The 25,241-nt window shown below is 39.1% G+C and overlaps 1 protein-coding gene across 3 annotated transcripts; it reads right to left on the bottom strand.

Moving 5' to 3' along the window:
- Positions 1–1,169: 1,169 nt before the first annotated feature.
- On the bottom strand, positions 1,170–25,183 carry LOC122411991 (uncharacterized). Of its 3 annotated transcripts, none has more exons than XM_043421167.1 (4): positions 25,063–25,183; positions 2,134–2,299; positions 1,961–2,005; positions 1,170–1,907 (listed from the first exon to the last, which is right to left on the bottom strand). In XM_043421167.1, the coding sequence occupies exons 1-4, from the start codon at positions 25,110–25,112 to the stop codon at positions 1,548–1,550; spliced, it is 621 nt and encodes a 206-aa protein (XP_043277102.1). In that variant the 5' UTR covers positions 25,113–25,183; the 3' UTR covers positions 1,170–1,547. The 3 variants fall into 3 exon arrangements, with proteins under 3 accessions (XP_043277102.1, XP_043277104.1, XP_043277103.1); XM_043421169.1 differs by having other exon boundaries at positions 2,134–2,213; positions 25,063–25,164; XM_043421168.1 differs by lacking the exon at positions 25,063–25,183 and adding an exon at positions 10,190–10,339.
- Between the last annotated feature and the right edge of the window lie 58 nt (positions 25,184–25,241).

The following is a 25,241-nucleotide window of genomic DNA, read 5'->3' on the forward strand; positions in this document are numbered from 1 at the left end:
AAAAATAACGCGCAATTAAAATCAATTTTATTTGAAAGTACCAACGAAACATCATTTCTGGTTATCAGTGAACGCCACCATGAATAAAAATAGAATAAAAATCAAATTCGAAAAAAAAAAAAACAAATTGTCGTGTACAAGAATCATTTTAATTTGAATAAATTCTGATTGGTCAGTAAGAGCGTTTCATTACAGTATTCAACGAAATTTTTTATTCAGTTTTACCTCCACCAATTTTTCGCCCCCCCCCCCCCCCTCCAATCCCCCTTCGTCGATCTTAAAAAAAAAAGTTCGGTATAATTTTATATATGTTCTATTTCATTCTCAATTTGCTTCTAAAATTTATCCAATGAGTATACGTATGTTTAGAATTTTTTATTTTATCGGAATTTATTGGCCTCGATTTGTGCATTTCGCGAGAGAAATAAACGCCAAGACTTTAGTCTTTCGTTGATGACATTCCTTCTGCAGACCTTGTTCCGCTTCTGAGCCTCCATTTATCCATCTAACGAATTGACGGTGTTGGAGCGTCTTTGGGTGTGTCGACGAGCAGTGAATCTTGCAGGATGTTTGTTTTTTTTCCTTTGCTCTCATACTATGATGATATAATGTAAGGAAGTTCAAAGATCGTGTGTTGACTCCGCGGAAGTCCTTGGACTAGAACACCTCTGAAGCGATTGAGTATCGAACAAGTTCGACGGATTCATTTATTTTACGAACTTTTTTTGCAAAGATTGTAATAACTTATATTTGTTTTTTATTACATTCAATTTATTTATATTGGTCGAAATTCACAAATAAGAGACAAAGCAGCCGTTACAAAAATATGTGATGATATCGAATGGAGAAAGTTTTTAGAATATGAGCCTCGAAACGGACGGTAGGAAGAATACTTATCTTGTTTTTATTTGCCAGGCCTAGTCGAGTCTATTCTCCCTAGCTCGCTCCGAGGCGCACGGTCCAAGAATATATAATAGAGCTTCTGTCGTTACGATCGATGAGCGAGCCGGGCTTGATCGACGCTCAATCCTCTCAAAATCGATCCAACTCGCGCATCGATCCCTTCTCCAAAATCCTCTCCACAAGCATTCATTTTGAATATTACAAGATCACCCGAAACTACTGTTTGGAAAAAATGTACGCACTCGCCATAACTTTTTTTACAGCACTTTTTCTTTATTTTTTTCTTTGCAATTGTCAAGAACTTCAGCATAGCAGTTCTAAGAAAAAAGTCTCGAAATAATCCTACAAAAACAAGGCCGCGATTGTCACTTACTAATTTTCAAGTGTTTTGAAAAATAAAAACGATAATTAAGAGGATGGATCTGTCGTTATATCGCAACCGGAAGATAGCTGCAAATTTCGAAATCGAAATTCTTTGACGCCAGTTTGATTTCGAAAATTCCAAGTGAGGTTAGTCGACTGATGCATACTCTTAAGAAAAATAAAATTATTAAAGTTTATCAATATATTCATTCAGACAATGCGATGGGGGTAAACGTCTTCGGATAAACCGATTGGATACATTTGTGGCTGCTCCGAAAAACTTAGTTCCCTTGGTTTGGACCATGAACTAGTTGGTCAGCCAGATCCGAATGTTCACTTTCAAAGCGAGCGATCGCGGCATCTTGAGTTAGACCCTGCTCTATATATTGGTCAATAGTTCTTTGGTATTGTTGAACTACTTGTAGATATCTTTGTATAGCAGCATGGTCGATTCTTCTCGGTCGCATAAGCCCGGCGAGTCTCTGGCTCTTATTAGCTTTATTCGACTTATCGATACCATCGGGCTTTTTGTCTCTTTTAATTCTTGCAGCGTTTTGGTAGTTGATTTCTGTTTCCGCAATGTCCATTTCATGGGCTGTTTCTTTTAAAGGTTCATTATTGGATCCTTCGGTGTGAATGGACTGAAAAAAAAATATATCAGAACTCGGGAATTCAGTTACAACAAACAACTCACCATCTCTTCGAGCAACGTGCGAACTGCTTCGGGCGATAAGGACTCCTGCAGTACATAGGAAAAAATGATCATGTCGATTTTGATTAATATTCGATAACAAAGATATGGAGAAATATGGAAAAGCTCAATTTGCTTAATAAAGCTCAATTAGCTTAATATCGTTTCAAACTTACGTTGCTTTGAGGATGGGAATAACCCTCGAAGATCCCACAAACGAGAAGTAAGATGGTGACGTATTTATGGCTCTCCATGACTGATGCGCAGACCGAAAATGATATAAATTTCGTAGAAAGAATTGAAGTTCGATATCTTGTTAGTCGAAGATCGGGAGAAGTCGAACTGTTACGAATTCGAGAGAAATTTCGGTTTATATATCGGTGAGACTCTTTGTTATGAATATTTCTGTTGTTTTCGTGTAGAAGAAGGAATGATACGTGTTCGAATGATCGTCAAAGTATTTTTGTTTGAAGCAGCGTGACCTTCACGACACGTGTAACTTTCATAAGAATAATTTCAATGCGAAAATCTTTATACAATCGAAAGATAACATCTGTGGCAATACTCGATTGTCAAGTAGTGTCATAAGTTACCAAATAATCACTATAATAACCGTATAAGTGGGGGGGACCTTCAACTCTTCAACCGAATATTCCCTGCTTCTTGATGACATCATTTTGGATTCCATCGTATCGATCAATTTTTTAGACGAAACGTCTCAAAAGAACGTTTGTCTGTTTATTTTAATGAAAATCGATTGAAAAGTGAGAATAACGGGTTAATTGGAATATTCATCGTTGGAAACATATGATATCGAATCCAGTTCGAATTGAATAGAGAAAAAATTCCTGTCTGGTACTTAATTTGGATCTGAATTGTCCACTCGAGTCTTTAGTCCCAATTGCGGCTTTTCGCCACTTTTCATAAGACTCGCTGATGCGCTTTGCTTCTGTGCTTCCCTGTTTTGCGTCTTGATCACGGTACGGAATACAATTATTCCATGTTTTTCTTGGAGTAACCTTCGAACGATTTCCTGATCTACTTGACCAAATTCTTATCAAAAAGTCATTTACTTTCGAAGTAATGAAATAAGGATTTTTCATATTGGTATAACAACAAAAATTGGTATAAAAACCTTCCATGGATTCATTCGTATTCTTCTCTGTAAACTTTCCGGTCATTTTTCAGTCGAGCATGAAGAAAAGTCAAACTTCTCATATTTCTAAATTTGCACGTGAAGGAGTGATTGCTTTCGGAAAATGATTTTTTCAGCTTTATGTATTCGTTTTGTTCATTTACTTCGGATCAAGCGCGTGACTCATACAAAACGTTTTTATTTATCAACATTAAATGTTAACGAAAAAGTCATCACAAGTTCATTTTAAATCACATTCGCATCGATTTTAAGGGGGATCGGCTATTTCTCTGAAGTCAAAAAAGAGCTTGAATTAAAGTTATTCCCAATTATCTTGATTTATGTTGAATATTCATATTATCAATTATGATTACTTATAATGTCCCACATTCTTGATAAATAATTAATTTAGTCGAGATAAAATGAATAATTAAATTCTCAACGACTTGGGAGTCACAGCGGAGCCCTTCCCTATGAACCAAGCTTTGCAATACTTGGCAACGTTGTATTTTCCGACGCTCTTGTTGACACTCGGTCTCAATAGAGTTTTAATGTTATATTACGCCCTAACACATACTCCTATGTAGCCCCCTAATTTTTTTCGACATACTAGTAGATAGTATGCAAACTAAAGCCACATCATCATTTGTCGACATCGGTAAGAGTCATTTAGAACAGTAACAATAACTCGTAGCTCATGGTACACAAAAACAACTCTATCTCATCATCCCGCGAGCAAGACACAGCTAAACAGTATCGATAAGACCAACCCGAATTATCCGCCTCTACATCAGCTGGGAAAAACAATCACTCTTTACAGTTCTAACTCATGATGATCAACCGGTCCAAGTCCACCGATATCGTTAGAACTGAATCCCGGTCGTTACGTAAAACTCCCTCATCCTAAAAACCGAACCAATCAAACCCTATAACCTACTTTCCCATACTTTTTCCCACCAGCATCCAAGCTTGGGAAACCTCTTATCACTTCAACAGCGAATCTTAAACACAAAAACAATCCCCTTCCATAACTGTCTCAAAGTAAATCTCGAAGTTATAAATTACCATTTTTGTAACACAGCAGTCAGTTAATACCGAATCTCCGAAAAGTTACAATCGAATATCAAACGTAATCACTTTTCTCCAATCAGTAAAATAGTTAAACTCAGCGAAATTCAAATCAAAATCTCAACTCAACTTGTAATGAAAAGTGTAACTCTGCATTAATAAACAAAGTCATATTTTGCAGTAACAAAATATCTTCGAACACTTTTTATTCAACGACCTTCAACATCGGCTCCCTGGTTGGAAAATCTCTTCCCAATCTACGGATATTAAAACCTCCAACTCAAGGTCACGTTTACCTACAATATAACGTATGTAATCGAGAATCGTCCAAAACCTGCTCAAGGAAGACTCGCCAACGGTGATTGACCAATCGACACATCGTTCTCTACATCGAGAATTGAATGATCTCATCTAAATCTCCCTCTCGGGACGTAACAATAGACTGAAAAATAGTTCCAAGAATATTTTCTAAATCATTTATTTATGTACTGTTTGCACATTCGTTTCTTTTTTCGCGAGCTCGATTCGAGTCGTTTATATAGTGAAGTGAGTTTATGTTTTTCAAACGCATCAGCTGTTACACTGGTTTTAGTGAGTCGCGCAGGCCTGCGCATGCGCATAAGGCTGTATAAAGCTGTTCTTTGTCTAGCCCATGGCCCGCACGGAGCTTACTGGACCCCGAGTCATATAAGCGACGTTGCCAAACCTGTTGATACTATTTCTCTCTCCGAAAATTATATGGGCGAAGTGAAGCTTTGTTGTTATGTTGTTATTAATTGAGACTATCAATCGGTATCTCTCGATTTTTCACAACATCTGTTATATCTTATCTACCGAAATCCGATTTTTGGACTACCTAACTTTACTGTGAGAGTATAAAAATTGTGATAACTGAACTTCCGTCGATTGCCTCCATAAGGGGACGTGAACGAACGAAGAAGTCAATGTTGCTCGAATTTTGGGAATAGCTGCGTATAGTCTTTGTTTATAACTCATAAAAATTTCAAGTCCGTATCTTTGCGTGATAGCCGATCCCCCTTAAGGAGTTTCAGTACAGAAGTCAAAATATTAAGAAATTGATGAAATTTGGTGATAATGTTCTTCAACATCAAGTGCGAGAACACAAATTTTTTCAAAATTTTCTTCTACTTAGTTATCGAGTAATTACGCATTAAAGCAGATTTCTCATGCCCGGAATGTATACCTATATATATGGAAACGCTATGCTTATACACGTAAACTTTAGTGATCAATTACTCGATAACTGTGTAGAAGAAAAATCTTAAAATATTTGTGTCGTCAAATTTGGCACTAAAGAATATGTTTACCAAATTTTATAAAATTCTGAACTTTTTGAATTTTTTAATTTTTTTAGCATGGATTAGCATAGCAACATTGTATCGCCTGTACCGAAACTCCTTAACTGGAAAAATGCTCACTTGGATCAAATTTAACTGAAAGATCTCTAATGAACTTGAGGACCGTGTATGATCGGTAAATGATAACGATTTTAAAATGACTGAGACAAAGGTCAACTTGGTTTGCTTAGTATAATGATATTCTATCTTTCATTTGTCTCTTATGACGCAAGTAAAATACCGCCTCGCATAGCTGATAATAGATGGTAATAGGCTATTTATTAGTGTCGCAGGAGCATGGTAATTAGTGATACGAAAGACGCACAAGCAGCACGATAACTTTTCTGTCGTTTGTACAAGTGTCCATCCATGCTTTCTCAAATTTTGAGCAATACATGCGGTGTGTCGCTCAAAATGTATGAAAATAAAATTGTGAAAGGTGACTGGGCCATAGATAAATTCTGAGTTTGGATCTGTCCCTGGGTATTTCAATACAACGTTGTGTTCAAACATTAAACAATAATACATTATAACACTAGGACGAAAAAGTGTTTCGTACGCGTGTTACACGAAATTTTATACCGCGTGATATAAATTCATTATTTTCACTATTGCGACTAAATAAAAGTTAGTCCAACGACTAAGAATAGCTCCGGTGGTCAATAAGAAGATCAAATATGCTACTATTCTGGCTCCGAAAATTTTACGGATAAATAGCAGTATGACGCGACACAAAAATCTACATTTTTCAATAGCATACGCTGGAGCAGCCTCCCGGTACTAAATATTTGCTTGTGGCCCACCTCAACTATACTACTCGAAAATATTGATCCCGAAATAAAAAAGAAACTTTGCCAAAGTGATCGAGATGACTTGTGAATTTTTATTTTTTTAAATTGCAGAATTACTTTCTAATTCAAAGCACTGAAATATGTGCTTGTGACTTCAAAAAGTAGACAAAATTCGATGCTTTTCACATGCCAAACAATTAAATTAAAAATGTAAAATGTAAAAACATCGAATGTGCAACGAAACCTGTACTTGAAATTGAGCTTCCATATGCACTCAACGCGAATCTTTCCACCCCAGAAGAAAAACATTCATACTTTGGATGGTACGCAGACGCAGGCGTGAGGTCATTCCATGTCAATCTATGGCTATACAAATTTTGCGCTTTTCATATTGTTCACGTTTTTCTGACATTTTACCTTGATATTTCTTCAGAATTAAAGGCGAATCTAGACCAGCGGATTGCAAAAATCATCGAAACAGTAAAAACCATACATTTTGAAGTTATTTGAGCGGATCGATGAATGGAGATGCAAAGCTTCCAAAACGGTAACTTTAATTCTGGTAACTGTAACGAGAACATCGTCGTGTTTATTTCGTTTGAAAATATAAACTTTACAATGCACAATGAGTGTAGAAGTTTTTGAAATTTCACGATCAATCATGGTCAATCAGAATAATAAATTCTCATCGGAAAATGAAGGATCATCCACAGTGCAGTGACAGATGTTTGCATATATTTCGTTAAAAAATGGCGCTATTTCTGTAAGTTCCATATTCTGAAATTTCGAAACATCCAGTCCTCGGGGTCTTCGTATCTTTGACGATACGGAGGATATCGGTTTCCGTTGTCAGTCGATCTAATAAGAAAACGAAATAACGAAATGCGTAGTATCCACGCCGCGATAGTGAATCGAAACTCACGCATATGGAAGTCACTCGGCCAATCGCGATGAGCCTTTAAAGCCTCCACGACTTTTAGGTTTTCACTCACTCTCTATACAAAATGCGAGCTGATTCACTCGTTTTATCACGCATACAAAGTTATCGTACACGGTCGTTATTTCATATTTTACAAGCTCTCTTCAGTTCACGTCAGAAAAGTCGGCGCATACGCTTTTAGTTCGAAATTTAAATTTTGCTCGATCCATAAACTTTAATTTCCGTTCTAAAATCCATAAGATTTTCATTAATATTGTGAATTTTCGTTTGAGGCTGCATTGTTACGAGTCTTTGGTTTGTTACTGTAGACTCATCGGAGATGAATCGAATTCTGTTTCGGGTCAACCTCATGGATGCGTCCTTAATATCGAAGACTTCTCTGCTCTTCTGCACCTATTTTCTCCTGATTTCTGTCACGCACTCAGATTTTCATCATTTTGATATATTGTTTTATTACTTAATTTTTCTGTAATAGAAATTTCGTCTGAAAATTCCATTACCTTAGAAATAAAGATTATTTTGAAGTGGCGACGAAGCGATTTATGTGTCCATGAATTTTATTATTTACTCGAAGCTACTACTGGTTATGTTTTACCAGCATTTCAAATATTAAAATTCCCTCCGAAATACATTTTCACTTTTTTCTTTGATATAAAAACTCGGTCGAAGCTTCCTAGTTTCACTTTTCCCGTGGAAGTCGCAGCTGATTTTTTATGTGAAAATTTCAGCTATTTTGACATTTTTTATTAAAATTCATAAGCACCTCCATTCTCGTCATTATTACTTTTAAAATGTAAATAGTTAATATTTCTCACAAGAGTACAAGCGAAAGTGCTCTTAAAAAGAAATGTCGCTCGCACGAAGAGGACTGAAGTTTAAAAATAAGCGTCCAGTAGCAGCAGTGACAACCCAGAACTTTAGTAGTTGTTACTAAGGAGAATGTGAATTTCATGGAATAAAAATAAATGATTTCTTCTACGAAACATTTTATTTCACTTTTATGAAATTCTGCTCTTCGGCTTAGTAATATTCCAAAAATGTTGGAGAAGCAATAGAAAATATAGTAAAGCGCTGTTAAAAATATCGTAAAGAATAAATCGAATTTGTTCAGTAGACGAGGAAAATATAAAAAATGATATATGTTATAACGTTGTATTTTTGTTTTGGTTGGTGATGAAGTTTATTGATTGGTAGTCAGTCTTTTCATTAATGTATTATCAAAAACCACGAAATAAACCCACACAAGAATAAGAAAGATGTATATTATGCATTTCATTAATAAAAGAAACCAGATTATGGTTAAGGAGTTTCGGTACAGGCGATACAATGTTGCCATGCTAAACCATGTTAAAAACATAAAAAATTTCAAAATTATCAAAATTTTATAAAATTTGGTGAACATATTCTTTAGTGCCAAATTTGACAACACAATTTTTTTAAGATTTTTCTTCTGCACAGTTATCGAGTAATTGATCACTAATGTTCATGTGTATAAGCATAGCGTTTTCATATATATAGGTATACATTCCGGGCATAAGAAATCTGCCTTAATGCGTAATAACTCGATAACTAGGTAGAAGAAAATTTTGAAAAAAATTGTGTTTTCGCACTCGATGTTGAAGAACATTATCACCAAATTCGATCAATTTCTTAATATTTAGACTTCTGTACCGAAACTCCTTAAGATGATAGGTACATAAAGTGATGGTGCTGCTACTTATCATCAATATTGGAGTAAAACCTTGAAATCGTTATTGAATTGGGTCATTCAATTAATTAAATCCACGGAATCAAAAGCAAGTGTTATCATCAAATCAATTCTTGTCTGGTTATTTCCACCTTATGAACGTTCATCATGGTCTAAAACTTTTTCATTCCGCATCTTAGAATTGAAACCGATTTTAATAAATCTGTCAATTTATCAAATATTAGTCAATCATCTCAAAGGTGTATATCATTTCTCACTTCATCATTCTTAGAATTTGTATACTACAAATTTATCAATAAAATTACTTATTTTTATGTTCTTTCTTCATTAACTTGGTTTTTTATTTACCACATATTGGTTAAGGTACGATCATATTTCTAACAAGTGCAGACACCAGAAAAATGATCGAATCAAGACTGCATATGGACACGACGTTGTTTTTCATTATGGTTAAGAATAACATGCGGAAAAATTAGTCGAATCGGAAGAGATGACAGTTTGGAACTGCGAGGGGTTTAACGTAAAATGCTTAAAACACATGCGCCAACTGAATGTGCGAGAACATTTTGCCAGGTCGATTCTTCTGTGCTTTATACATGATCTCTATTTACTCGAATCGTTTCTCAACTCATTTTTTTCGCGCTCTTTTGTCTCATCTCTATTTTTGAGCTCTCAACCAAAAAAAAAAAAACAAACGCGGAGGTTTTTGCCGCGAAGCGAATTTTAGTCTTTTTTGTGCCCTTTATAACTAACGAAGCGTTCCGAAAATAATAATTCAACCCAGTTGTAAAGTTGGGCAGAATTTTATGCTTAGTAATGCTGGCACACTTTCGAGCTGGCTAATTCATACTTCAACGAGAATTTTTTCAATGATTTCGTTTACCAATTTAGGTCATGTTATTTAAATGGAATGCAAAGAAATCTGAGCAAACGAGGGTATTTGATGGTTTGGGATTCATAAACGAGATCCTGTGCAACCATCACAAGATCTTTTTGTCAATAATAATTTTCGAGTTAATTACAGTAGCGGATGTTCAGGAGGATGCTGAATTTGTTATAAAAGCTCTAATCCATAAAAACTCATGAGAAAACATATACAGTCAAGAGCTTTCAAACCGAATTCAACTAACATCTCACTTCATTCTACCCTGTAAATTAATCAAAAAAATCACTATTCCAATTAAACTTAAAAGCTTGTTTTCACCACAAATGAGCGCGATTATTCTACTCACGAGCCGACGCGTCGACCCATCCAATTTATTTCCCCCCTAATGCTCTGCTATCGCGTTTTTTCTGGCCCATACTCTTCTTTCTCATGAGCAATAAATTCTGGCTAACTGGATGAAAAATCCAATCACTGAAACATCGATGAAAAATTTTCCGGTACGTCGCTCGCAAAAGGGTTGCCTTAAAAATCGAAATAAAACGCGAACAAAAAGAATTTCGTTTGACCCCAAGTTTGCTCGTGGATAGTTTAGATTGATTATATTTGGTGGTATCACGAGCTACTGCGCCACCTCTCTTTTATTTATAGAAGTACGTTCATCTCGAGGCAGCCAAGAAAAACCTTAGGTATATATTTCCTCATATGTGCATGTATAGAACATGTATATAATTTTTATTGTTATGTATTATATAAATATACGTGTATCTGTACATTGAAGATTCGTGTGATATGTACATCGCACAGTAGTAATACCACATTATATATAAGCATACACGTCATTGTACACTGGTTCGATCGATTATCTACTCGCTCCTTTGCTTCTCTTGCATATCAAGCGATGTTGTATCGCCTCGGCGCAGGGCATTTACATATCCATATACTCTTGTTCGTACATACAATTTTATGTGAATACGTACACCCTAAAAATACATATACTGTGCTATGTATACATGCATTTTTATCCACTCGTAGAGTTTTTCGCTTCACCACAAATACACGAATGTATCTCGCACGTCCGTCTTCTTTTCGAGCAGGGAAGCCAGAGCTTCGGTAGATATAATTTAACAATCTGTGAGCTCTAGTCCATAGAATATTTTTGTTGGAGTATTTTTACGTGGAATGATTGCGTTTCCGAGAGTTACAAATCCAGATATTTTTTGTGTAAACGTTTCTCAGTGAAAAATGTTGCTTCTTGTTGAAATTTTTTGGAAAAAATGCTCGAAAAAATGGAGAAAATTAAACGTTTATAGCTCACATTGGGCATGACAGTTTTAGGCAATTCCGAACAGCATTTGGCATGGATACGAACAAGTTCGTGTAATTGCGGACCATCCGAATACAAGCTGACACAGATATATTGTAAACATTTTATTTTCCTATTGTTTCTCCGAGTTACGAAATATATCAAAAAAAAAATAACAATTAATAAAAAGAAAATATATAAAATCCAAGATCTAACGACGCTGCTGGCACGCACACGAAGCTTGGATGTTCCCTAAATTCCCTGAAAATAACATCGAAATAATTTAACAAGTTATTTCATCAGTTCACATATTGTGCTAACGTTACATAAAAGTGGATGAAATCGTATAATGTAACAACCCTAAACATCGATGGGAGTGTCACACTCGAGTGTCCGGATTTACTCATAGCCCAGCAAAGTTGTCTCACCTCACCCCACTATTACTCAAAACATACTTAAAATCTGCACAGGATTATATGCTTTGATAGAAAAAAGTAAGAGAGCAGGGAATCATTTTCTCGTGAATGTCGATCGTTTTACTACCGATGAGGAATATAACAATAAGCCAAGTCTCGACGTAGACGATCTCCAGTATACATGAGGGAGGGAAGAGAAAAAAGTGGAATAAACGAGAGAATTGTGGTTGCTATTTTTAGCACGACCCTTCGTCAAGGCTTCGATCGGGAGAGGAAGCTGGCGGATGAAAAAAGAGGGACAAGGAAAAAAGCGAAAAGAGTAGACGATGAGAACAAAGCCAGGAACAATTTTTCTTCGACCTCTCGGCAATTCGGAATTCTCACGCACGTTGAAAGAGAATATAAATAAAAAGACTGTGAGTGAAAATGAAGGAGCCGGGGGAAGAGAGACGAACGGAGAAAGAAAGGGCCAAACATAAGCGGCAAATTGTCGATCTCAGAGCCGGAGAGCCTTGGAATTCATTACCACTAAAGATTTCAATGTTTTTTGAAACTCCCAAACAGCCCCTTCGATTTTCTTCTTCAAGAGTCTCCAAACACGTGCTCCCTCTCGTGTATCTTTTCTCTCGTTCTTTTCTACGTATACTTTCTCAAGGATAAAATATTACTTTGGAACCGAGTTTCGTTCCATCGATGAATTTTCAGATGCCTAGATTTCCTAAACGATCATTCCAATAAATTCAAGCACGTTTTCGTTAATATTTGTTTGTACACATTAATCCAATTTTTACGTAGAATTTTTTTCTAGCATCATAACCATCAGAGAATACTAATTTATCACTTGAAAATGGATGGAAATTTCTATACTATGTTAATAATTTATCATGCAAGTTTCCCTGTAATATTGTTCAAAAATGTGAGCGTCGAAGGACGGCGGGTTCGGGGAGGGGGAGTAGATTCAACGATTCGCATGAAAAATGCAATCATGATGATTCCATTGAAACACGCAAAGTTATTCAAACACAGCTCAATATTACATTCCATGACAAATTAACGCCGAATAATTTTGTACCGAATGGGGGAAGTAATAATTACGCAGAATCAATGAGACAGACAGACTCTAATAACATGTTATATGAGAAAATAATTGGAGCAAAAATGTTGGACATATTATTGAATGTGTATGGTTAGGCAATCCACGAGTATGGTACACGGGAAAGCATTCAGCTCGGAATGTGGTGCCGTTATGTGCGGTTTGGGCGTTTGTTACCGCCGTGGCACACAAACGGCAAAAGGGAAGGCAAGAGAGAGAGAGAGAGAGACGGTGAGATATTCAGAAAGAGATAGTTCAAAGGGAAGTTTGGATTAACGCGATGAGTCGAGCTGTAGAATGAAATCACAGAATTTGATTCGTGATTATTCCAGATTATGATATTGTTGGTTATATGGCTTGTCCTATTCGCCGTGATGATGCTCGTGCATATAAGCAGAAGAAGGAAAGAGGGTGGGATGATAGAGCTGATGGGTTGTTCTCTCGGGTTGAATCCTTGCCCCGTTGCAGCCCCCCAGGCAATATCGGATTTATTCATGAAGCTTGAGGGTGGAAGAGACAAGAAGGAAAGGAGGCGGGGGAGGAGAAGTTAAGGAGATGAGCGCGAGATAAAGCGAGACGAAATGCTGAATGCGTAATGAAAGTCTAGAGGGAAACTAAAGGAAAGCGAAGGGAAGAGGGAGAGAAAGTAGTATGTGGGCTTGCCATGATTAAATGACAGGGTTTTGAGGAAGCTTCGAGTAAAAAGCGGGGCAAAACACCCGCTTATTTGTCCGTTTCGCTGACAGCGAAAGAGCTCACATAAAAAGCCATCCTCGTGAGTGGGGAAAGCCACTGAAAAATAGATGTTTTGTTTGACATACGAATTATGGTAATGCGGGGTTGTTTGATGTGAAGAACTACGTCGAGGGTTACCTCGTCGTGACTCTCTCACGTAGATAGAAATAACCGCTTCCGCATTCCCATGCTAAAACGATAGGACGAAAACAAGTTATTGTATTCCACTTTGCCCGCATCGACTCAATCCACTAAAGCAGTAACCATTTCTGAGGTAATATCTTTCGGTATACAAATATTTTCTATGTTTACACGTATCATGCGCGCCACGTTAACAGACACCATCTACCTTTATATTACTCTCGGTTGCCTCGAAGTTGAACAGTAGATTTGATAAGTGCTCGTTAGAGTTGGACTTCGGGGAAAGTACTTCCCCCAATCAGATTCACGCGGGTATAAAAAAAAAAAATAAAATAAATCAAATGTATTATCGGTAAAAATGAGAAACTATTTTCGTTGTGTCATTTTCAAAGCGGTTCTCTCTCCCCTAGTTTCAGTGCGTAATAGTAGAAAATTCTTTTGAAGAATTGTTTCAGGTCATCAGGTCGGACAACAGGGAAACAGGAAGAGGGACTCGAGCGTTCGCGAAAGCTCTCGCGGTGAGAAAACTTTAAAAAAATATGTTCGAGGATTCGAATGATACTTTACACGTTGAAAGAACACGGGTGAAATATCTTTTGTTATTTGGATTGAAATGTATGAAAAGACGTGGATGTACCTAAATTCAATCAACGCAAAAGCACAGAGATGGCTGATTCATACGAGACGAGATATCAGGGAAGCAAAACCTAGTTGATGTGAAACGGGGCGGAAAGACGCTCGCAATAATATCCACATGTATAAATATTTCTATATATTAACAAAGCTTCTTGGTAAATGTGACTTCAAGGATCGTACGTTATTACAGTTCATTTAATATCCCTGCATATATCAAGGCTGCGCATTAGGCACTCGCTGCGGGGGCTGGGCTAAGTTGCGCGTAGCTTAGGTTCACCCGTGAATTAGCCGGTGAACATTAGCAGAGCTCTACTTGAGTAAAAGCGAACTGTGCGCTATTATGCCTTTGAATCATATAAACTTGATACCAAAACTGTATGAGCGAGGATTTAGAGAGGAACATCTCTGCGAGGTTCTTCCTGCAGGAGCCTCTTCTTCATCGACTGTAATGAGTATCAATTCTAACCAGTATGTAATTCAACGAGTTGAATTCGTAACAAGGCCAGAACATTCTTCTCTCCTTTATCACTTCTCCAAAACATAATATTGTTCCATCTCCGCCCCCCTCTCTCTCTCTCTCTCTTCCCTCGTGATCTAATCTCCCATCAAAACAGTGTGCGAGCTTTAACCTATAAATAGACTTTTCCTCAAGTAACTTTGCGAAATTCATAATTCTTCAACCACTTTATCGCACAGTTGCACTGCTCGTCTCGTGATAAAGCTTCCGTCGTTTCTCCTACTCGCATACAATTTTACAAGCATTTGTACATTCTAACAATACATAGACACACATTTCGTGGGCCATATAAACACTCGGAAGCTTTCGTGTCAGTGATTTTGCTAGGCTCTGCCTTGTATATGTTGAAGAGCAATGCCATGCAGCAAGGGAAAATGGGCTACGCGTGTAATTTCACGCGTGAGCTCGTTGAAGACTGTAACGCTCCATTATAATTACATTATGCACGTCTTTATGTATACATATACATAAATATATGGATATGTATTTATTGTACGATAAAATTGTAATGTGCTCCATACAGAGGCGTTGTGGCACTGCTTTCGCGGCGTAAATTTATGCGAAAGCACGTGTAAACTCGAGCGCAAGCGCTATCGAGCAACGCTTACGTACTTGCTCTATATACGATACGTACATCCATTTATACATCGGTGTATATCTGTTTCATACGGGTGTGAACAGCAAGTTCGTTTGCACTCAATCGCCAAGTACTTAAGGATGCAAACTAGAAACAAAACAGAAGTGGAAAGCCTGTAAATGTTAGTATTTACGTATATATTCCATAGCTGTGTGTTTTTGTCTGGATTGGTACATAAAGACAAGCGATGCTGACGAGGATAGGTACGTACGAGGGAGGTTTACATAGTACCGAGTGAAATTGAAATCCCAAAGGCTCTTCCAATTAGGTTCTCTCTACCTGGGAAATGCACTGAGTCATTTACCTTGGACCCTCCGATATTGTCTACATGCCACGAGAGTTAATTACACACGAAAACTGCAACCGCATTTTTTTGTGGAATCGGAGTTAGATGGGAGGAAGCGCAACGAATATTGTGATGAGGGCATATTTGGTCGTCGTTAAACTCGATTATTTCGGGGGAAAAATGTTCGGTTAATGTTTACGATATTTACTTTTTCGAAAAAGCATGCCAAATTATTTTTTAAGCATTATCATTGATGAAAAATGATACCGCGATTTGTTTAGGGAAGGGGAAGGTAAGAATTTTATTAATCATTTTCTTTGCAAATGTGAAAAAAATCATGAAGGGGAAGAATACGGAATGAGGACTCGTTCAACCACTTCTACGTGTTGAAGGTAAAGATAAGGGGTTTTATGGATTTGGAACAATGAATACTGAAAGAATGAATGATTACAGTAGCTGAAAAATAGAAATTTCGTTCGTAAGAACACTTTACCTTTACCATTCTTAAAATTATTCGTAATATAATTTTTCATCAATATTGCACGTTTTGGGAGCATTTAAAAATTAGCCTTAAGCATTAAAAGGAGCATTTTTGATTGTTGACAATAGCGAAGAAACTGAAATTTCTTTCGGATTTTTTCTAAAATGAATCTCCATATCATTTCTATTGATAATAATGCTGAAAAAAAAATTCAGGACTATTTTTATCAAAAATAAGTATTATAAATATTTACCAAATATTGTTTGGCGTTATTGGTGGTTGTATTGGTTATTGTAGATCACGATCTTTCGGATACGGAAATATCTTTTCGTCGAAGAAAATTATACTGGATTTCTGAAACGGCTTTTTTTGGAATTCATGCTGTTTTACGAGCTGAGCTAGCATGACGTGCTTTCGTGCAGTTCATATTCTCCATTCTAGCATAAAAAGAGACAACGTGAACAAGGAATGCAGCAAACCGTTTTGGGAACAACGCCTCTCATAATTATTATTGAATATTCTAAGAAGCATATATAAAGAAATGATTTATGGAAAATACGAGTTATTAATTGTTTTATTTGTATTTATCCGCGTCAGGATTTTACTTGGGGTTTAATCCCATAATTGAATGATACCAGCATTTATTTTGTAGTTCAACTCCAACGAACGAGTGCTACATTAGTTAAATATTATCGCTGTGATAACGAATTTTCCTGCTTAATTTTGAATGTACGGTCGCTGAATATCGTTCTGAAATAATACGGGCGAGCTTGGAACACGTTTGATAGCTTCTGACAGAATGAAATTTCCCCATTTCTGAAAACAGTGCAATTCGTTCGTGATTATCGCAATGTGTGGTGCCGAGTAAAAACAAATAATTCATGGTATTTTCAATCAGTTCGTTTGGTTTTTTGTGAAACCTTATGGAAATGCGAGCTCCGCAGACAAAGCACGTCGTACCCATTCGGTTGATTTCCGTTTCGAGAAGCTTTTATCCAATTAATGTATGATCGCGAGTAATCGGTTCCAGTAATCGACGAACCGCAGCGAGAGCATGAAGCCGAGGGTGGTAGTGTAACGAGGGCTGCGTCCCGAGGGTGGACAGCAGTCGCAGCATGCGACGTGTACACGTGACTAGAGAGAGGGTTGGAGCGAGCAAAAGGAGTATGTAAAAAGGAAAGAAGAAAAAAGTGGTTTAATGGGAACATCGCGTGCTACTGGCCCATTAATCGTCGCCCTCGGTTCCCTCTCTCTCATTTGGTTGCCTACTTTCCTCTCTTATTCCGGGGCAATCTTCGAATCACTGTCAGCGGTGGGCGGTTAACGTGACAATGTTCCGGCGTAGATTTTTCCGAAAGTGATGTCAATGTCACGCTTCGTGCTTTCTTTCACGATCCTTCTTTCGCACCTTCCTTTGCCCTCTTTCTCTCTGTCGTTCCTGAAGAATCGTTCATTGCGTTTAAACTTTTAGTTTCACTCGTGTATAGATATATGAATATGCGTTAGCCTTTTTTTTGCCTCGACCTTTCGCGTCCCATTATATATCCAACGCGATGTAATTATGATGAAAACTTTCGGGGTTGGAGGGAGAGAATCGAGGTGGGAGAGTCGAATCGTTTAGATAGACACACACACACACACAGAGAGAGAGAGAGAGAGACAGAGAGAGACACGCATGCACAGATACTAGCGAGCTCGAAGATTTATCAGTAATGTCGAGACGAGTAAAAGTTTGATTGCCCCACGGTATGCTACCAGGTTTAAATCCTCGAGAGTGGGAAGAGCAGCCGCGATTTTTATTTCTTTTTTTTCATTTTAATATTCCCTTTTTTCCTCCTCCGCCCTTCTGCTCATCCCCAATTTCTCATGCGCTTCATCTCACTCACTCGATCACCTCGCTTCGAGCAACACTCCACTCCACTCGTCGCTCTCTCTCCTGCTTCCCGCATACCCCTTAACGTCACTTTCCATTTTTCCAGCATCCACTCTTGCTGTTCATCCCTCTGGTGCTCGCGTCAACGTACGCGAGGGGTTGTTCCAAAGCGTCAGAAACCTACTGTTCTTCTTGATCCTTTTGATTACTCCCAATCCCACGGACTATAAGCCTGAACTGATTGTGAACGGAATTTATGCAAATTCGATTTGGAATGAAAATCATTTCGGCCATTCGCTTTTCCCTCGTTTCATCTCTCGTCTCATTTTTGTTTTCATCATTTGCGTGGCTCAGAAAACTTTCACGAAGCTCATTCAAACTATTCAATTATCTTGCACATCCTAATTCCAATGTTTTTCAATCATTTTAACGTCCTTCTTCGAATATTCAAAAGTCATGGTCTTCCAAGCGTCAGAGTAAAGCATTTTTCAGCTTTGAGTTCCGCTCTCGACTCGTGTGGACCTGGTTATTAAACACAGAATCATCACAAAACGAATCCAACTTCTGACCTCCGCGGACAGATTTGATGGAGCGTGCGAGTCAACGTCATGAGAAATTGCTCAAATACTCACGTATGTAGAAGTTTAAATTGAAGCTGTAACGTAACAAAAGTCACCGTAGCGAGTTGAATTTCGATTATATGAAAATTTGCACAGTCTTCGAATTCAGTCTGAGTTCTCCAGGGCGAAAAATCGTTATTGTCGGGGTAGAGGAAACGGTGGAGAGCTTTTTCTCACGCGGTTGCATATTCCCCGATCGGCGTGACGTCCTACAATTATACGAATTCTTTCGAGCCCTTTAATCCCATGTAGAGCCTACAGCTCTCGTTAGAAAACCGTTTATTTTTTAAATTCTAATAAAAAGAAGGTCGGTGTGCCATTTAACAAAGTAAAAATTCCTCCCCGAGCTCTCATCGTGCCCATCGGTAATCTCTACACACGTAAAACCGACCGGTAATCACGATTAAATTTGTCTATAACGAGGAAAAATGCAGCAAGAGTTGAGAGTGTTAAAAGTTTGACAGCGGTTCGAAATTGTCACGAATTCCTCGTAGCCGTACAAGTATAGAGTCGGCGGGGTAGCTTTCAATCGAAGCGCGAGTTGAAGGCATTCGAAAAAGAGTGTGTAGAAGTTAAAAGTTCAAAGCGTGGGCTTGCACTATTACCATGACTGTTGGAGGGGTCTGTAGTGACGGAACGACGGTAATCCACGTGCCGTATAATTAGTTCTTTCTCATTGATTCCGGTACGGTGAACAGTTGAATGAGAAAAAGGAAAATGGTCGACTATCGAGAGGAGAGCTGAGAGATGAAGAGAAAGGTGAAATAGGAATGGAGCTATATATAGAGAAACGATAATAAAAGGTCAGTGGAGGATAAAAGAGGAACACAAGAGAATGAAGATAGGTAAGAGTCACGGTAGAGTTCTCAAGACGTTCGAAACAATTGGTCCTTTCAGAGAGGTAAGTCTCCAAGGACCAAATGATGCCGGTGGACTTGGTGGCAAATTCTCTTCGAAGAATCTTTTCCTCCCAACTTTATATATCCCTCTCCCCGTGACTCTTGCTTCACTACACTTCGCTATACTATACTTAATTTATATATGTAATACAGATATACACAAATGTTGGTATATGTATACGTGCGTGTGTAAGATCGTACAGCAGTAGAACTGTGAATTGAGAAGGGTGCTGGTTGGCGTGAGTACCACCGGGGACGATAATACAGACGATGAAGTGGATAATGCTCGTGCAGAAGATTGAAAGACGGAGAGATGAAGAGTGAGCACGGATACTGCGAGACACAGAGAGGAAATGAGAGAAAATCAAGGGAATAGCGAGAGAAATGTACGGACTGAAGGGACTCGGTTGGATAATGGGAAGATCATTATTTTCAGGAACAAAGTCGTCGACGACGTTGTATATACGACTACGACGTTTGGTGCATAGCGCTCTACATAAATACACTTGCGCGCTCGCCTTCGTATAAATGCACAAATATATATATATATTTTTTTATCTGTATGTGTAGCCGAAGCTTAATTAGCATTTGGCCGAATCGTTTGTGAACATATATATTATTATGTGCTCTGGCGGGCCACGATCGTCCTGACTTGGCAGATCGTTTTCATACCTCAACCCCTCATTCTTCGACGTTTCTTCTATTCACAAAATTTCTTCCAGATAGATCTTTATCATCTTCATATTTCATCGTTCATATACACAATCGATCGTGGACATAAACTGTGACGTGGAAAATATTACGTATCATTTGAGAAGGAATGAGGAGGGGAGAGGAAGAACAAAAAGGAAAATAATGTCGTGGATATTCGATCTCTGCTTCGGATAACATACAGGATTTATAATCTACCGGTGTTTCATTGTGAGATTTAAAATCGTTACAAATACCCCCCGACGAAAATCACCTCCGATTGCTTTCCTCGATTTGTCGACTGCAATTAATCTTACCCAAGTCTGAGAAGCAAGGGTAGAAGAAAGCCCAATTATATACATATATATATATATATATCAATTTAGTACGAGACTTTTCATGCTCGATCAACCACGTTCTTCGTTGAATCTTGCATCATAAAGAAAATGTAAGAGGCTCAATCAAACAGAAGATCGAATCAGTTATGAAATGCAATTATTAATCATTCCAAATCGCTAGTTTTTACGATAAAAAAAAAAAAAAAAAAAAAAAACTATAAAAATGTCGGTTTCTTTCATAATGAAATAAAGATAACGTTTTTTTATTCCTGCACCGTTATCAGGGGATAATTCATTTTTTGCAGATATGTCTACTAATTTGTTGACGCTTATAGAAAGTTCTTCATATTTTTGTTCCGAGTGTGAGATAAAGAAAAAGTGGAAATTGAATAAAAATGGAGATGAAATGGATGAATTAGAAATGGTCTTTCATTATTGATCATAAATATTTGAAATTACTGTCGGATCACGGTGATTTGTCATTGAATGCGCGTTGTAAAAGTTAGCTTGGGTTGGATGTATAAAGCATTGTGGATCCGATAATACCGTTATACAAGAGCAGGCTTTCTACGAGAATACGCCAGGGAACGACATGACTTACGACACCGATATGCGCCCAACATTTTACCCTTTTCCACTATCCCTTCCATCGTTTTCTCTTTCCACCTTTCTCTCTTGCGAAATACTCACGAGCGAGCAAAACACGTTTCACGGCCGGAAGAACGTATTTATCCTACGTGTTTCGTGCGCTCTCGCAACTTTCGCAGCCGGGGCAAATTAGCTTTCCGCGGAAAATGGATCGACCAAGTGCAGGACGCGAGTTCGAATGCCGCCGCGATCTCGAGATACACCTGAAAGAGAAGGAGAACGAATGGCGGAGAGAGGAAGGTCGATGTAGAATATATAGAGAGAAAGAGAGAACAGGGAGGTTTGGGATGTAGTTATGGACGCAGTTGGAGAGATCTTTCTCGAAAGCATTGCGGATAGGAAAGAGAGTAAAAGTCTGAGAAATAAGGAAAGAGCGAAGTAAAAGGGCAAAACGGTAAAAAGGTCTCTTTCGCCCTGTACACAACGCGCGGAAAGGCAAAAAATAAAAGCGCGACGAAGCAGAAAGCGCCGAGTTAGTACAAGAGCAAGGCTGTGTTATTTCTGCACTGTAGAGACCAGAATTTAAGAAAATTTTAACCTGAGAGCAAGGGAGACATAGAGAGAGGAAGAGAGGAGGGGGGAAGGGAAAGAGAGAAAAGGAAAAAGGTAAGCGGAATCTCTCGTTGGCGAGGCAAACTCACCAATACTAGGGCACACTTTAAATTCAATGTGTGTATAGTGAGGAGGATAGAGGGATAAATGGAAGAAGAGAATGGGAGTCAGAAAAGAGGCATCAAAAAGTTTTGAACGTGTAACGGGTTTTATCGAATTAAGCAAGACCTCCTTCGCCCCGACTCTTCGGTTTATGCAACTTTTAATGTAACTAAATGTCATCCATGGAAATTTTTTTCTGCACACACCCACACAGAAACATACACATTAGGTGGTAATTGTGTGTACGGAGAGACGAGTTCAAATGAGAACAGTTGAAATTAAATGAAAACTGGGTGAGGCGAAGATCAAGGGGTGCTAAAGAAAAAGAGAAGACCCAGGGAAATTTGAATTACCTGTTAAAACGATGGGACTATGCTCTCCCGGAATTGTGGTCGGTCTTTCACCCTCCCCCCCGTCCCTGCTCGTTCTTCCTCGTGACGAGGAACGGTGCGAGAGGCTCGGGTTATATCGCTAATTGAAGAAGAACGAGTGCCCGAGCGTGCTGAGCACTTCCGACACCCCTCTGCCAAGGGTGAGCGCGAAAATGAAGAGAGGGTGCGCGAGCAAAAGTAAGAGGGCGGGTGTTACATCGTTTCTCGTTGAATTCGCTCGCAGACAACCTCTTTCCATGCCGAGGCTTTTCACCTGCTCCGAGACGACTTATCTCGTTATACCTGCACACTTTTTCGAGCTTTTCAACTTTCCAACCCCCCGACACGGAAAAACATTAAACGCTTTTTCATATTACTGCCTTATCGCGACGATCCTACACATCGATTTGTTATATGCGGAGCTTTTTCTAACAAGGTACAACGCCCGATGATCTATTTTCATTCGAAAGTTACTTTGTGGCATCGGGTCGACATTGAATTTAGGAAAACAAATCTTTGCGTATGCGGAGATTTGATCATCGAGCGGCGAAGAATGGTGAATAAATTCACAAAGAGCCCGTTCAGGCAGCTTCGTCATTCGTAAGCTTTTCGATTACACAAACTTCTGTTTCATATCGACGTTTCCGTTGAATTCTGTCGGCGATTCGATTCTTAGACGGTCAATTATTCAACGCATCGATTAAGAATAAGCGTGTACTCATCAGTGACGTCATTCCAACCTTCCATCCTCCATTCGCGGAGCTGTCGCATGCAATAGTAACCATTCAATTCGTATGCCAATTGAGAATCGATTATTATGCTCCGTAAATATCGATCATAGCGATTGTTGAATCTGTTCGATTGCAATCTTTTATGCAGCACCCCGGTAAAGTCTAGACTTTTGTCCGTACTCTTTTCAAGCCTTATTCACTTTCACATCAGCCCATATCCTGTTTCGTCGCTCTCCCTCCTTACGGGAACTACCACCGCTGCAGAAAACTCAACCCTTCGCTTCACGAGGTTCGAGTGTAAGGGTGGTTCTAGCGTGAGCCACCGTTCGTGCAAATCTTCCGAGCCAAATAAACGTCAGGTGTTTATGTTCCTCGTAAAAAATAAAACAACTCTTTGTCACTGGAGGAAAAAAAGATTTCGACCTTGTTTTACGATTCAACGTAAAAGTAATGAAGGAAAGTTGGAAAGTCTTGCTTCCTCCGTTTTATTATTGGACTGGCTCTTTTTTATTTCATTCTCTATATATTTGCAATCTGTCAATGACGGTTACCGCTTAATCGTCCGTAACACAGAAACAAACGTTTCATTCAAGTTTTTCTTTCTCAATCTTTCACTGTTGTTTCACACGCCAATTAATATTATACCGACAACACTAAATTGCAGTGCAAAAAAGACTAATTTCGATCGACACTTCTCGAAGATTCTTCGATCTCGGCAATCTTTTACCTCCACTTTGCTCGTTCGTGTTCGCCCCGCGAAAATATCGATGACTGAAGCTCACACGGAAAGCCTGCAAGCCTCGGCAGAGAGTGATACTCCGTGAAAACGAGCAGTCAATAGTCACAGAATATTCGAGTTGCCAGGAACAGAATCCACTGAAATAGCAGTGCTTACATTCACGAGCTAATAATATCACCCATGATTGTGGAAAACTAAAGCCTGAGAAGATGAGAAGAGTTTTCGATAATGGCGAGATAACCAGGAAATTCACAGAGCGTCGCAAATTTTTCGAAGGATCCTGTAACGGAGCGGAGGGGCCGGGGCGGGGAGGAGGAAAAAGGGGGATCGTCTCGTATAAAGATGTACAGTGTGAAAGAATAAGGAGCGGAAAGGAGCGAGAGATAGACACACCAGTGAAGCTACAACATCGTAGCCAAGAGTATGCTGGAAGATGAAGATCTGAGAGCGGTTGAAGGAGGACGGAGAATTAGTAAGGAAAAAGGATTGACAGGGGTGCGCAGAAGAAGGAGAAAGCGAGAGTTTCGCTACGACTCTGCTCCCCCCCCCCCCCCCCACTTAGAAACTTTTGCGTATTTCTTTCCTCTTCTTTCGCTGCTGTTGGTCGTGTCTCTCGTTCTCGGTCGAGCAGCCCCTTGCATACGGGGCGGTAGTTGGCAAGGGGCAGAGGGGCCTCCGAGGGTGCAGACGGGAACGTCGAGCGCGTGAGATCGAGCGAAACGGAGAGACACTCCCGTGTCCTACAGAGAAGTGTACGGGGACGAGCAAGAAATACAGATCGCGACACATACGAAGCTGTAAGGTGGTTAGGGGTGGAAAAGCTGCGGGTGGTAGAAACGAGGCTTGAGACTTTATGCGAGTGGGAGAGGGAGAGCGAGCTGGCAAAGCGGGGGGGAAAAGAGCGACGGAGAAGGAGCATCGCGGAGAAGAAGGGCGAGAGAGAGGGCAAAAAGGAGTGAGAAAGCTGGTGGTTGAGAGACACGGGACACGCTTGCGCGGATCCCGGGCGGGCGCGGGCAGTGCCACTGGAGCCCGGCGGTTCAGAGCTTCGCCCGGGCGTCGGGACGACGAGAGCGGCCCACCCGAACTTTCCGTGTTACCCTTAGAATCGTGCGCGACGCGCACAAAACGCGTTTTTCCCACAGAATAAATTGCCCAACGGAACGTTAATTATTGGAGAAAATAACAATGATGAATCACGCGTTTCAACACACATGCACAAATATCAGTGGGAATGTTAAAATATAAAATTGCATACTAATTTCATGTGGCTCTCGTTAAACGCGTGTTCTCACTGACGATCAAAATATTCATTGCCATGGAACGAAAGCTTTCAATGTGAATGTGTTTTATGAATAAATAAATACACAATAATAAACGAGAAGTGAGATTCAACTGTTTGCAAACTTACCGGTACTTTGCGTCTGATGATACTTCGATCAGCTTCCCTCGATCTTTCATCGTCTCTCACAACTCATTTGATACAATACGAAAGAGATTTCCCTTCTTGATTTCAGTGCCGTCGTGATTTGAGCCCTTGTGCATGTGCGCGTGTCAGTGTGTCCGTGTGACGTCTGTGTCGCCCGAAAG

The sequence above is a fragment of the Venturia canescens genome, chromosome 6, assembly GCF_019457755.1.
Source record: "Venturia canescens isolate UGA chromosome 6, ASM1945775v1, whole genome shotgun sequence".
NCBI lineage: Eukaryota > Metazoa > Arthropoda > Insecta > Hymenoptera > Ichneumonidae > Venturia > Venturia canescens.